The sequence below is a fragment of the Aquarana catesbeiana genome, linkage group LG06, assembly GCF_042186555.1.
Source record: "Aquarana catesbeiana isolate 2022-GZ linkage group LG06, ASM4218655v1, whole genome shotgun sequence".
Taxonomy (NCBI): domain Eukaryota; kingdom Metazoa; phylum Chordata; class Amphibia; order Anura; family Ranidae; genus Aquarana; species Aquarana catesbeiana.
This window is the reverse complement of record NC_133329.1, coordinates 313743164-313758602: the sequence shown is the minus strand read 5'-3', so window position 1 is coordinate 313758602 and position 15439 is coordinate 313743164. Positions and strand designations below refer to the sequence as shown.

The following is a 15439-nucleotide window of genomic DNA, read 5'->3' as shown; positions in this document are numbered from 1 at the left end:
CTGATATTTAGAAAGGAAGATAGCATTTTAGTATGTTATATGCTACACTGACAAGCGCATTAATTTTTTAAACATGACAGTACGCAATATACTACTGAATATCTCAAACAAATAGCATGCAATCAATATATTCTTTGGTACAAGATGTACTGCAGTGCAGACATAACTACCTTGTATGGCAAGAGAGCTGCACTGTTAAAAAAAGATTGGCTAGGTTTATTTATTTTTTTTTATTTTATAGTTGCCTGGGGTTTCGCTTTTACATTGATTTTAGTTCCCCCCAGATTTCACTCTCACTACTATAGATCATTCTATGCTATTCTCCTGCGCTACCAGCAAAGGTGGACCATGTCTGCAGTGTGGAAATATTTTAAAGTTTCTGATAAAGACTCCAAATTTGCAGTCTGCTGTCTTTGCTCAGCAGAAATTGCAAGGAGGAGGTACAGGGCCAAGGCATTTTTCAACAGGTTTGATACACCACCTGAAAACACGTCATCCAGTTAAGCATACAGAATACAAGAAAACAGTACGACTTCCAAAAAAGTGAATCAGGCTCAAGACCATCTGTGGCCACAGTCTTCGAAAAGGTTAAAAAATTTACAAGTGACAGTCCCAAAGCTCGCGGCATTACAGATAAAATTATGGAATTTATTGCATTAGACGACCAGCCATTCTCTGCTGTGAAGGACATTGGATTCCGTAGGCTTGTGCAACATATTGATCCGCATTACACACTACCAAGCAGACTCTACTTTGCAGATACCTATCTACCTGAATTGTTTTGCAGTGTTAGAAATAACATTCACGAGCTCATGACTACAGACATCATAGCAATCAGTTTTACTACCGACATTTGGAGTTCAGACATCAGTCCAACGAGCATGCTTAGCCTAAGGCTCGGTTCACACTGGGGCGACTTGGGATCCGACTTGTACGCCCTCAAGTCGCCCCAAGTCGCCCCAAGTCGCTTAGCATTTAGATTACAATTGTAGTGAATTGAACCGTCTTAACTGACACTACTGAAGTCGCTCCGACTTCAAAAAAGGTTCCTGTACTACTTCTATCCGACTTGTAGGCGACTTGTACCCATTCAACTCAATGTAAGTCGCCTGCAAGTCGGATCTCTCAAGCGACTTTGCAGAGAAAACCCCTCCCTCCCCCCTCCCTCCCAGAGAGGTGATTGGCCACAGGCGAAGTCGCCTGTCATGGAGGCGACTTCAAGTCGCCTCGTAATTTGCCGAAGTCGCGCTGAAGTCGCGCTAAAGTCGCGCTGAAGCCGCGTTGAAGTCGCGGTACAAAGTCGCGCTAAAGTCGTGTTGCCCATGTGTGAACCGACCCTGACAGCGCAGTGGATAGATGCCAAATTTCAATTGCAAAACATCCTACTTAACACACATGAGTTTGTTGGATCACATACTGCAGCAGCAATATCTGATGCTTTAAAAACCATGCTTGACACTTGGCACATTGAGAAGTCTAAAGTGCATTTGATTGTCTGAAATAATTTGCAGAACATGGCAAAGGCAATGGAGGACAGTGAACTTAAAAGCATACCGTGTATGGCACACATGCTTCAATTGGCTGTGAATGGAGGGATTGCTGAGTCAGCGCACCATATCTGATATTGTATCAAAGGGAAGAAAAATTGTGGGTCACTTTAAGCATTCTCCGCCTGCTTTTTCCAGATTACAAGCTTTGCAGATACAGTTTGGAATGCCACCGAAACTACTGCAGCAAGATGTAGCCACTCGTTGAAACAGCACCTACTATATGCTGCAAAGTCTTTTCGAATAAAAGTGTGTTTTAGCTGCGTACATTGCAGATTACGAGCTGCCGGCAACACTGAGCGCATATCAGTGAATGTTAGTTGAAAATAGTTTGTCTCTTCTATCTGCATTTGAACAGTTAAAAAAAGAAATAACCTCAGCTAATGCTTGCATTGCTGGAGTTATTCCCTTGATTGCTGCACTGAAGCGTCTGCTAGGATAAAAGAGGAAGAAACAGACTATGGTGTAAAAAACGGCTAAAACCACTCTACTGGAGGCCGTTAACCGGTTTCAAGACACTGAGTCCAACCCTCTGTACTGCACTGCAACAGTTCTAGATCCTCGATTTAAAGAGCATTATTTTAATGTGGATAAAAAGCAGCGTGCACGGGAAATGATACAGGCACAAATGGAGGTGATGGAAGCATCTGGTGAAGGAGTTTCGAGGTGTAGTACAGAGGAGAGTATACCAGAGAAACGGTTGCATACAAGTGAAGAGGAACACACTCCCTCGATATCTGATATGTTTGAAGAAATTTTACATGAATGCACCACGGTCCATAGCAGTGCCACAACAACTGCAGCTACCCAACATCTGGAGATTTATTTAGCTGAACAGCCTATCGCCAGAAGCAACAATCCCCTTGAGTACTGGCGCATCAACAACCGTTTTCCTTTGCTTGCACAGATTGCGCGCAGATCTTTATCTGCCCCAAGCACCAGTAGAGAGCGAGAGACTATTCAGTCTAGCATCTCATATCCTTGATGAGAAGAGGAACCGTCTCTCCTGTGAGAAAGCTGAACAACTTTTGTTCTTAAAGCGAAATCTGCCACTTTTACTGAAATAGATTAGAAATCAGTAGCACAGGCCAATTAATTTACTATGTTCCAATTGTCTAGTTGTGCCATTCGTTGTTCATTGTAGTTCTTCAACAGTTTTTTTTTTTTTTTTAACGTCTTCAATTGAAAAGAGATCTCCAGCTTTTGAACTACAAAGTTTGTTGTTGGGCCAAACTATGTCTCTCCCTAAGCTGTCAGCCCACTGTATGTGCGAAACTGTATGTATCTGTGGCTGGCTACATACATACAGTATACCGCACTGTGTTTCGGGTATGGGTAGAGACTTCAAGGAACACAGACTAGTCTACAGCAGCAGCGCTCAGTCAAACACAGCAAGCAATGTATTATTCTAATGAAATTGCTTGCTGTGATTGGCTGAGCGCCGCTGCTGTAGACCAGACTGTAGAATAGTTTGTGATCCGGGCAGTCTCTGCACATACCAGAAACACAGTGCGGTATACTGTATGACTATGTATGCAATCGCAGCTACATACATACAGTTTTATCGCAGATGCAGTGCACTGACACTTTAGGGAGAGAACTTAGGGAAATTAGTTCTCATTTAAGTTGAAAATAAAATAATAAAAAAAAAAATATGTTATATATTATATGTTATGTTTACAGAAAAAGTGTGAAACAGAATAACTGCCTTCTGCCATAATTCTGTTATGGTTAGTTCTTTAATTTTATAACAGTTTGTTTTGCATAGTAACTTTGCAATTAAAGGGATATGAAACGGAATAGGAAAACACACAGATGTTGATTGATTTACAAAAACTGGAGAGTGCAAAATCTGGTGCAGCTCTGTGTAGAAGGTTAGGTTAACCAATCAGCTTCCAGTTTTTTTTGTCAAAGCTTTGAACAAGCCGAAGAACTTCGAATCTAATTGGCTCATATACTTAGCTGCGCTGAATTTTTCAATCTCTCCAATTTTAGTAAATCAACTCCACAATCTCCGGAAGTGGGCCCCAGACTGTTGCCTACATTTTTCCCTGCTGGCTTCACTGGACATGCCTCGCCTTGATACCCTCTTATGACTAGGGAAGTCAGTGGATACACTGTGTAATGTTTGGGGGACCAGCTAGATCGCAGGACACAGGCTTTTCACTCAAAAGGAGATTTATTGAACTTAAATAGCTTTACAGCAGCAAAAACAAAAGAAAAAGGTTTTAGTCTCACCGACTTGCAAAGTCCAGAACTGCTATCGCAGTTAAACAGTCCTTAATTTCTGTTGCAGGTAGCTTCCCCTGGCAGGAGACTTCCAGGCAGGACACTGCTATTCACTTTTGTTGCTGCACAACAAACACCATCCACCATCCACATTCTCCTTTACACTCCTCCACACCCTCTCCAACTTCCTGTCTTGTTTTAAACCCACTTCCTCTGACAGGTGAGTTAACCCTTTTTGTTCCCTTAAAGGGACCACAGTCCAAACAGAGGGGAAACATAGCGTCCTTCCAGGACCCAGCCACGGCGTCCTGTACATATCCCCCCCCTGTGCCCCAACGCCATGGAGGTGGAGGCAACAGTGGAGCTCAAACAATGGACTCGGGAGAGGGCATCTGCATTTTGATGCAGTCTCCCGGGCCTATGCTCCACTACAAATTTAAATTCCTGGAGTGCCAGGAACCACCGAGTAACCCTGGCATTATTCCCTTTACCCTGTCTCAACCATGTTAAAGGGGCATGGTCAGAAATCAGCCTAAACTTCCTCCCCAAAAGGTAATATCTGAGGGATTCCAGAGCCCACTTAATGGCCAGACACTCTCGTTCAATTATAGCGTAGTTTTTTTCCGCTGGTGTTAACTTCCTACTGAGGAAGACTACCGGGTGCTCCTCTCCATTAATAACCTGTGACAACACCGCTCCCAATCCTACATCAGAAGCATCAGTTTGGACAACAAACTCTTTTGAAAAATTGGGTGCTACCAGGACAGGGTGTTGGCACAGTGCCGACTTGAGCTCCAAAAAGGCCTTCTCAGCGTCTGCATTCCACTCCACCATGACCGATTTCCGACCCTTAGTCAGATCGGTCAATGGAGCCGCCAACGTGGCAAAGTTGGGTACAAACCTCCTGTAGTATCCCACCATGCCCAAGAATGCACGTACCTGCTTTTTTGTGAGGGGACGGGGCCAACTCTGTATAGCCTCTACCTTGCTGACCTGAGGTTTCACCACCCCTCTACCCACGATATAGCCCAGGTATTTCACCTCCTCCATTCCCAAAGCACATTTTTCAGGGTTTATTGTAAACCCCTCCTTCCAAAGAGAGTCCAGCACTGCCTGGACTTTGGGCAAGTGTGATTCCCAGTCTCTGCTAAAAATGACTATGTCGTCCAAGTACACTGAGGCATATTTCTGGTGAGGTCGTAAAATCCTATCCATTGCTCGCTGGAATGTGGCTGGAGCAGTTTGCAATCCAAAAGGCATCCTTTTGTACTGAAAACTCCCCTCTGGGGTAGAAAAAGCAGTTTTCTCTCTAGCAGCCTTAGTCAACGGGATTTGCCAATATCCCTTGGTAAGGTCTAATGTAGTGATATACCTGGCTGGACCTAGTCTCTCAATAAGCTCATCTACCCGGGGCATGGGGTAGGCATCAAACCGTGAAACTTCATTAAGTTTCCGAAAATCATTGCAGAATCGCAGAGTCCCGTTGGGCTTCGGTACCAACACAATCGGGCTCGACCACTCACTCTGCGATTCCTCAATAATCTCCAGGTCTAACATCTTCTTCACTTCCTCTGAAACAGCCTTCCTTTGGGCCTCTGGGATGCGGTAGGGCCGGACAAAAACTTTGACTCCTGGTTCCGTGATGATATCATGCTCTATGGTACTCGTGAGCCCTGGCAAGTCTGAAAATTTTTCTTTATTTCTCTGCAAGAACTCCTTTGCCTGCTGGCTTTGGGTTTTAGACAGGGTATTTGCTACTTGGACACTCTCCACCCCAACCCGAGGCTCCAATCTTGCACTAGCCAGGGAGGTCACTGGTTCCCTCTCTGTCCAGGGCTTTAACAAGTTTACATGATATATTTGATAGGGTTTCCTCTTACCCGGTTGGTGGATTTTATAATTCACCTCTCCCACTTTTTCTACAACTTCAAAGGGGCCTTGCCACCTGGCTAAGAATTTACTTTCCACAGTGGGAATCAACACCGCTACTCGATCCCCCACTTGGAAATTCCTTATTTTAGCAGCCCTATTATAGACTCGTCGTTGAGCCTCCTGAGCTTTTTGTAAATGTTCCTTGACTAGTGGCAACACAGTTCGGATCCTCTCCTGCATTTGGGAAACATATTCAAGAACACTCTTATGCTGACTAGGTTCACTTTCCCATTCCTCCTTAACAAAATCCAGTAGTCCGCGAGGTCTCCGCCCATATACCAACTCGAAGGGCGAAAACCCAGTGGAGGCCTGGGGCACTTCCCGGATAGCAAACAGGAGAGCTGGTAACAGACAGTCCCAGTCTTTCCCATCCCTTTGTACAACTCTCTTAAGCATAGATTTAAGGGTCTTATTAAAGCGTTCCACTAACCCATCCGTTTGGGGATGGTAGACCGATGTGCGCAGCTGTTTAATCCGGAAGAGCTTACACACGTCGGCCATAACTCTCGACATAAACGGGGTGCCCTGGTCCGTTAGTATTTCCTTGGGAAAACCAGTCCGTGTAAACAACTGGAATAATTCCCGGGCAATAGCCTTAGAGGAGGTATTTCGCAGGGGTAGCGCCTCAGGATATCGGGTGGCATAGTCGAGAATCACCAGTATGTAGGAGTGACCTCGAGCCGACTTCACCAAGGGACCTACTATATCCATGGCTATCCTTTCAAATGGGACCTCAATTATGGGCAGAGGGACCAAAGGATTCCGGAAGTGGGTCACCGGAGCGGTCAACTGACAGGTGGGACAAGAGGTACAGTATCTCCTTACCTCTGCTTTCAGACCTGGCCAGTAAAACCGGTCGGTGATCCGTGCCTCCGTCTTTTCAACTCCCAGGTGTCCCCCTAAAACATCATCATGGGCCAGGTCCAGGACCTTGCGTCTATACTGTTGGGGTACCAATAATTGCTCTACCACATTTTCTCTCACTTTGGTAACCCGATAAAGCAATTCATTACATATTGCAAAGTGTGGCCACCGCTCATTCGCACCTGGCTCTTGGGGAACCCCATTTAATACTACCACCTGTTCCCGTGCATGGGCCAAAGTGGGGTCCTGCATCTGGGCAGTACCAAATGCCCCCTGCGGAACACCCAAATCCGGCAGGGCAGGGGTAACGGCCACTTCCTCATCCTCTTCCCCCAGCATTACCTGAAGTGGGAAAGGTTCCCCCCCCTCTTCAGTGTTCAGGTAGGTCTGTGAACCACACATTTTGACACCCTTAATAACATCAGCACTACTTTCATCACCATTAACCAAATCATTAGCATTTTCAAGAACATTCGGCATTTCAGGGTTATTTCTCTCAACCGCAGGAACAGAGGGACTAGTTTCTCCCCAGTCTCTGGACCGTTCAGGTAGTTCTCCTTGTCCCCACAGTTTTGCAAATAACGGACAGTCTCGTCCTATGATAACATCATGTACCAAGTTTTTTACCACCCCCACCTCTTGAGTACCAGTGCCACATGCTGCGGAGATGGTCACCGAGATGAGAGGGTACTCTCTAGTGTCCCCGTGAATGCACACCACCCGTAAAGTTTTTCTTACCGGACCGATCTTCCCAATTACTCTAGGATGGATCAGGGTTACCATGCTTCCGGAGTCCAGCAAAGCCCGGGCAGGGAGGTGGTTCACTTGGACTTCACACTCGAATTTCTCTTCTCCAAGATCGATATGTGTTGTACATGCTTTATGGGCATAGAAAGACCCCCTCCGAAGAACCCCGCATTCCATGGGCTCCTCTTGCAGTGGGCAGTGGGCCCGGGTATGGCCCCAGGAATGACATCGCCAACATTGTACATCCCCTCCTCTCCGAACAGGAACAGGTCGCTGAGAAGGTATCGGGAGTGACTCTTGACCTTCTGGGGTGTTGGTTCCAGGGCTCCGGGGAACGTCCTTTCGAAGGGCAGCAGTCGAACGAATAGGCCGTGGCAGACTGGGTCCTTGGCGCTTGGTAGGGCCAAGCAGATCCTCCACCACTGTGTATCATTCTACCATCTCGACAAGGAGGTTCACTGTTTTGGGGTCTCCATGGCTGACCCACCGTTGAAGGTCGTCTGGCAGTGACCTTAGGTATCGGTCCAGCACGACCCGCTCCACGATTTGGAGGCCAGACAACATTTCGGGCTGCAGCCATTTTTTTACCAGTTGCACCAGGTCATGCATTTGAGACCGTGGTGGACGATCTGGACGATACTTCCATTGGTGCACTCGTTGGGCCCGAACAGCTGTAGTTACCCCCAAACGAGCCAATATTTCTGCCTTTAATTTTTGATAGTCTTTAGCGTGATCTGGTGGCAGGTCGAAGTAGGCTTTTTGCGGATCTCCGGTTAGGAAAGGAGCAATTAGGCCGGCCCACTGGTCCTGGGGCCACCCTTCTCTCTCTGCCGTCCTCTCAAATGTAGCAAGAAATGCCTCTACATCATCACTCAGGGACAATTTCTGCAAAAAATGGCTTGCCCTCACGGTCACCTGGTTGCCAGGGGCAACAGCCGCTTGCTCACGGCCCTGAGAAAGCTGCTGCACTACTTCTTTTAAGGCAGTCACTTGAGCCTGCATAACCTCTTGCTGGGTCGCTTGCTGGGCTGCCAACTGGGCCACCAACAGGCGAGTGTTTTCTTGCTGTACCTCATGGCGAGTCTGCGCTTGTATATTAGCCAAGGACAGCTGTTTAATTAGCTCCTCCATTGCTTCAGCTTTCAGGGTTTGTGCGGCTTTAACCCAGGACATAAATCCACTGTACTGTCCCTTTAAATGTCAGTTTTAAGTCCAATACACAAAAAAAAAAAAAAACAGCAAGAAAAATGCCTGTTACTCTGTCCTGCCCGCATTCGAGCACCACTTGTAATGTTTGGGGGACCAGCTAGATCGCAGGACACAGGCTTTTCACTCAAAAGGAGATTTATTGAACTTAAATAGCTTTACAGCAGCAAAAACAAAAGAAAAAGGTTTTAGTCTCACCGACTTGCAAAGTCCAGAACTGCTATCGCAGTTAAACAGTCCTTAATTTCTGTTGCAGGTAGCTTCCCCTGGCAGGAGACTTCCAGGCAGGACACTGCTATTCACTTTTGTTGCTGCACAACAAACACCATCCACCATCCACATTCTCCTTTACACTCCTCCACACCCTCTCCAACTTCCTGTCTTGTTTTAAACCCACTTCCTCTGACAGGTGAGTTAACCCTTTTTGTTCCCTTAAAGGGACCACAGTCCAAACAGAGGGGAAACATAGCGTCCTTCCAGGACCCAGCCACGGCGTCCTGTACAACTGTCTGAAATAAAACAAGACAGAGGGCGCACCGGCCTAGTGCATTATCTTAAGAAAGACCTCTCTTTGTTAATATTGTAAGTAATATACAACAAACCAACAGGTGTACTCTATCAACCTTGTCGTCAAAGTACGTTTACAGTCCACAATACATCATATTAAAGCTCTGAGTGTTCTGAAAAAAAGGAGGGCGGAGAACTTACTCCGCAGGGCTCAGTGCAGAGATCTCTGACAGCTGATTGGAGGGAAGGGACACACCCCCCTTCATGCAGCACACAGGAACAGAGCGGAGGCTGTCAATCAGCTGGAGCGCCCTCCCCTGTCACCATTTTCATCTTGGTGTCAGGAAACTTGTTAGAAATGATTCATGCTGATGGCAGAGGAATGTAGCAGCAGAAAGAAAAGATACTTAGTGCTTTTAATTGAGTACACACTATAGAGGGATATGCTTTTTTCATATTTCATGTCTAAAGGTTTACAACCACTTTAAGAAAAGAAAACTTTATTTTAACCAATTTAATGCAGCAAAGACAATTCCTCTGCTTAGGAAGCAAAGCTGCATCACCCAAATGACCCCTAATAGAGAGGCATACATTTCAAATACAAACCCAATTCCAAAAAATTCAGGACACTGTGTAAAATCTACATACATACGAAATGCAATGATTTGCAAATCTCATAACACATATTTTATTCACAAAAGAAAACGCATTAAATGTTTAAACTGAGAAAATCTACCATTTAAAAAAAAATAAAAATAAAATTAAGGTAATTTTGAAATTGATGGCAGCAACACATCTCAAAAAATTTGAGACAGGTCAACAAAAGCGGGCAAAGTAAAACCCCAATTCCATAAAAAGTTGGGATAGGTCCATGTTTACCACGGTCTTCTTTTAACAACACTCTCTACACATCTGGAAACTGAGGAGACCAGTTGATGAAGTTTTGGGAGAGGAATGTTGTCCCATTCTTGCCTGAGCATATACTGCACTAAAACCTGGATAAATCAGCATTGACGGTGCCAGATGTGCAAGCTGCCCATTCTATACACATCAATGCACCCCCATACCATCAAAAATGCAGGCTTTTGAACTGAGTGCTGTTAACAAGCAGGAAGGTCCCTCTCCTCTTTAGTCTGTAGAAAGCATCGTCATAATTGCCAAAAAGAATGTTAGATTTTGGTTTGTCTGACCACAGAACAGTTTTCCACTTTGCAACAGACCATTTTAAATGAGCTTTGGCCCAGAGAAGACAGCAGCATTTCAGGATCATTTTCAGATATTGCTTCTTTGCATGATATTTATTTATTTCAAGTTCTTATATAGTGCTGTCAATTAATGCAGCGCTTTACACACACATATATATTGTACATTCACATCAGTCCCTTCACTCAAGGAGCTTACAATCTAAAGGTCCCTAATTCACATCCATACACATACTAGGACCAATTTAGACTGGAGCCAATTAACCTATAGCCCGCTTTTGGAGTTTGGGAGGAAACCAGAGTACCAGGGAGAACATGCAAACTCCAGGCAGGTAGCGCCGTGGCTGGGATTCAAACAGACAACCCTGGTGCTGCTAGGCGGAGGTGCTAACCACTTAGGTCACTCACTGTGCTGCTTTAACTAGTATTTTTGGATGGCACGGTGAACTGTGTTCACAGACAGCGACTTACTGAAGCATTACTTTTTTTCTTAAAAATGGTACATCGTCTCAGTTTAAACATTTGCTATGTTTTCTATTTTCTATTGTGAATAATGGGTTTATGAAATTCGCTAATTTTTGCATCGCTTTTATGTAGATTTTACACAGCGTCCCAACAAAAGAAAAGCAACAGGAAACAGGTACATGAAAGTGTAATGAGCCTGCAATGTAGAACAATGAGATCACCTCAAAAACTGTTTTTCTCAGGTCTGCCACAGTCCCGCGTCGATCTACAATTATCTCCAATGTGCCATCTCCTTGGGAGACCATTGGGTGTAAAGCACCATTTTCGAAGTGATAGCAAGATGAAAGGTGAAGATGCAGGTTCATCCGATGGGCTTCTGTGTCAGCATCCTTTCTGCATGGGTGTAAGATATAATCAACAACATTAATTTTGTTAGCTCCACACTTAAAAGGGAAAACCCATGTTTGTGAACCTTGTATTATTATTACAAATATCTCAAATGTAACAAAACATGAAATGGCACCACACATTCTGTCTGTTATCATTCACTACAACTTTTATAGCCTTTTCTATACATTCCAAACAGAGTAAGTTTTAAAAACTGACAAATTAAAATTCAATTCCAAAGCTTGGTAATATGTATACCAATGTATCATTTTTTAATGAGGTTTCATAAAGAACTGTCAATAAAAATGGAAATTCATATTTTACTGTGAAAATATAATTAAAACTTTTTCCATTTAGGATAGAGTAGAGACTAGTTAAAACCCTGTCACCATTTTTTTGCCATTTGTGTCCCATTCAGAAGATTTCTCTTCACTTCATGTCCTGTGGACACAACAAGGTACCCCTGACGTCACAAAGACATAATGCTTAGGGTGGAGTTTGTGGAGTGATGCCATTATGCCAGAAACAGGGAGTGGGCTGAGCTGCAATCTAAATAAGATACAGTGTTGCTTACATTGCTGCTTACATATGCTAAGCAATTTTCACTTAGTGCACAATTATTTTGTAATTTTGCAAGTGCTTTTTTGTGTGTATGTGCATTAAATTTTTTTTAAGCAGAAACACTATGGTCTTGTCTTGTATATGTGCCTTATATGATGATGATGGAGTTTTAAATGCAATCCATACTACGTGGTGATACATTCTTGTATTTACTAAAGCGCTGTATGACCTTGTATAACATATGAGGCCCACCACAGAGGGCGAGTCTGTGTTCAAAAAAGGGTGAGAGTGATTACTGAAGGGTGAGTGTTAATGGACTGTTGCACTCTAGTTGATATTTGTGCAATCCATGTATTGAAGAAAGGCATTTTTTGCACTGTGAGGAGAGAGTTTATTTGCACAATTGTATGAAGCACTGTGTATAAACTTTGGATTAGAACATTTTATAAAAGAAGGTCATACGCACTTTATTTTTTTTGTATAATTTATACATCCTAGATATAACGTTATCACTATCTGCACTCTAAGCCTAAATTATTAATTGCATAGGGTTTGTTTATATAATATATACACAGTTTATACATATACACACACATACATATACATACATATATATATATATATTAGTTTTGTAGGGTAGGTAGTATTGCAATATATTTTTTTTTGTGCAACAACAGGGAGTGTGAGAAAATCTTGACAAACAGGAAGTGAGGGAAAATCTCTCCAAATTGAGATACATATCCTCATAGATGGTTTTTATCAGAACTTGGCAAGAAAGGCACAAAAGAGCAATGTGTATTATAATGTAATCAAGGATAGGCTGCCCTGTTTAATAGTGAGCTGGAAAGCCTCAGTATATGAAACTAATGGCAGTAATGCCCACCAGCTGCCCCTTTAAGGTGTAACAACACCCTTTAATCAACAGACAAAACAGAACGGAATGGCGCTTGGTATGAATTGTATAATACCCAAATTAAAACGTATTCCTGATATATTGTACGATACCAAATAATAAGGTATTCCACCTCTAATGATGTTAGATGAAATACAACAATGTGCCTAATGCACCTAAAGTTATTATCAAAATAAATGCCTTCACGATAATGTAAAACACTAGGCCATATATAAATTTAAAAAATTCCAATAAAATGAACAATACTTAACAATAGACTAGCTCTACAGTTAGAATAGCTCTACAGTTAGAATAGCAAATAGTCCATGTGTAATTATCATTAGAAAGCCTAAGAAGTGTCAATAGTCTGTATACAATGAAGCAGGACCAAAGAAAATTGTTGCCAGGAGGAACTGGATCCACCGTACAAAAGAACGTGGCAGTGTGCTCTTACCAGATGGGCTGCGGCTGACGAGGCAGCTTACACACAGTTTTAGTGGTGATCCCTCTGTGGTGGTTCTTTCTCTTCACTCTCCTCATCTGAGATTTCCACTATGGATCCTATGGGAACTGTTTCTTATGCCAAAGTGCGTGTAATAAGACAATCCCAGAGAAGGATCATTGCGCGACATGTTTATAAAAACAAGTGTTTAAAATCCAAGATAATAAAAAACTACTCACATTTTGTGGGTTTCTGTGAGACATCAACAGATAGAGACCAGCTAATGTCCTGTTCAGCATTGTGTTCCCGTGGTCACCAGTTCCCTGTGTGTGCCAATAGTAGAGGCTGGTGAGTGTAGGAAACAGGTATGGCGAGACAGCTGTGTTTCAATGCATTTCGCGATATTCGCGTCCTCAGGAAACAAAGCCACACAATCTCAAAATGAAACGCGTTGACATCATCAGCATCACGTGACATTACACTCAACATGTCCCAGAAGGGAGCCAGTGTCAGCTAGAGATGGTGAAGCGATTTTGGAGATCGGGGAAAGTTCGGATAAACATAACAAGGATTCTTATGGTGGAACTATCATAAACAGTAGGTGTGGAGCATTGATCCACCTGCAGGGTTAAGTACATAGAGGGGTGAACTGTCCAAGTGCACGATTCAACAAGGGTAATGTACTGATTCCAACTACCTTGTTAATTGATCAGCAACACGGCTCCAGGTGTTTTATGGTCTTTATAATTACAGTGGTTTTTTACTATTCAAGCGCTACAAACCAATCCACTAATGACTTATTTACCTCATATGTATGGCAGTTTAGCCGACAAGTGATGATTACAAACACAGCAGACTTTTGTGCTGTATCAGCTTGTGACAGTGATACTTCCTCTAAATCAGCAACCGATTGTTCCAATGTATGTTGAAGGCGATAGGGATCCTGAAGATTCTCCATAGGATATTCCATCATAATAGAGCATCAAATTACAGGAACTTATGCCGCTTCATCGTGCTCATCTAAAAATGAATGTCACATTTCCACAGTGATGACCACCTACTTTTTGAACTAAGCAGTTCACTAGATTTGGAATACGCTTGGAATAACTGGTATTCTCATTGAAGGATGTTCTAGACAGAATCGGATTAATAACTGAAAAAAAGGATGTTATTTGTAAAAAGTGCCCTCCTAGTGAAACATCACTCTGCACCCTGGATTCAGAAATCCCAGTGGTAGTGTGATAACTGAATATAAAATAAATTTAAAATATTAGGAAGCAGCTACTTGAAATAAACCATAGAATGTAAGAATGGCAACAATCAAAAAGTCCCAAATCAAAGTCTTTTCAAATATTGCAGCAGTGCTTCATGACCAAAACATTTCACCAAAATAAAATGTCAAATGCAATCCATGTACAAACGTCATGGAGCGGAGATTTGTTGTAGCTTTTGCTGTGTTCTGTAAGGGCCTTCCACCATATATTTCACCACGTGAGGGGAACTGCCTCGATGGGGATGCACTCACCAGAGATACAGCAATAGTACGCCTTAGATCATAACCACACTTCTCCAACGCTCCAATGGATACGTCCACCTGGTGTCAGTCACGGTCGCTGGCACTCCGGAAGTACCATATGGGAGGAATGGAATGTCCACATAGTGTGATATTGTTTAAAATATTTATTGCATCCACAACAACCCCTTTAACAAAATATGCGTACCAAAAAACAATAGTATTGAAGCAAATGTAAAGTGCACTGTGCCTGTGTGATGCCTCGGTCGCCGGGAAGATGAAGGAAAATGTCCGCTGTGTACAGCAGCGGTATGCTTCCTGGTTCTGGAACGCACATGTCACTTCCGGTAGATCACGTTTCTGACGCGTTTCGTCACTTCCTGACTTCATCTGAGGGCGTGATCTACCAAGACGGAAGCCGGTTTTTATAAGAGTGATAACGGTTGCGGCCAATCAGAGTGAACCCTGTCATGACGTGGCCCCTGAGTCAGAATCCATGCACCGCTCACTGTCTGCACTGTCCAGTAGCCGGATCCCAACATTGCCTAAGGTCCACAAGGACCCCAAAAACCCACCAGCAAGACCAATCGTCAATAGTATTGACTCAGTTTCTTCTAGAATGGGTTGGTATTTAGATCAGTTTCTACAAAAAAACGTGGTGAACATTCGATCATATTTAAGGGATACAAAAAAACGTTTTAAAATTGCCTACAAACTGTGGACTTGACAGGTAAACAGCAGGTGCTCTTAGTTACAGCAGACGTTTCATCTCTGTATTCCATTATACAACATGACGATGCTCACCTTGCGCTAAACTGAGCACTGAGCCGAAGAGACGATCTCCCCCATAACCAAAAAGTTTTTCTTAGGAATGCATTAGACTTTTGTCTCAAATCACAATTACTTTTGGTATAATGGCAACTTTTATTCACAACAAAGGGGGGT

At 43.4% G+C, this 15439-nt stretch overlaps 1 protein-coding gene across 3 annotated transcripts in view; it reads right to left on the bottom strand.

Annotated features, from left to right (window-relative positions):
• The window catches only part of USP40 (ubiquitin specific peptidase 40), a 142939-nt gene that overhangs the window by 70086 nt on the left and 57414 nt on the right, over positions 1-15439 (bottom strand). For all 3 annotated transcript variants that reach the window (XM_073633674.1, XM_073633676.1, XM_073633677.1), the window contains one exon: positions 10921-11092. In XM_073633674.1, coding sequence (XP_073489775.1) covers positions 10921-11092 — 172 coding nt within the window. The remainder of the gene's footprint in view (positions 1-10920; positions 11093-15439) is intronic.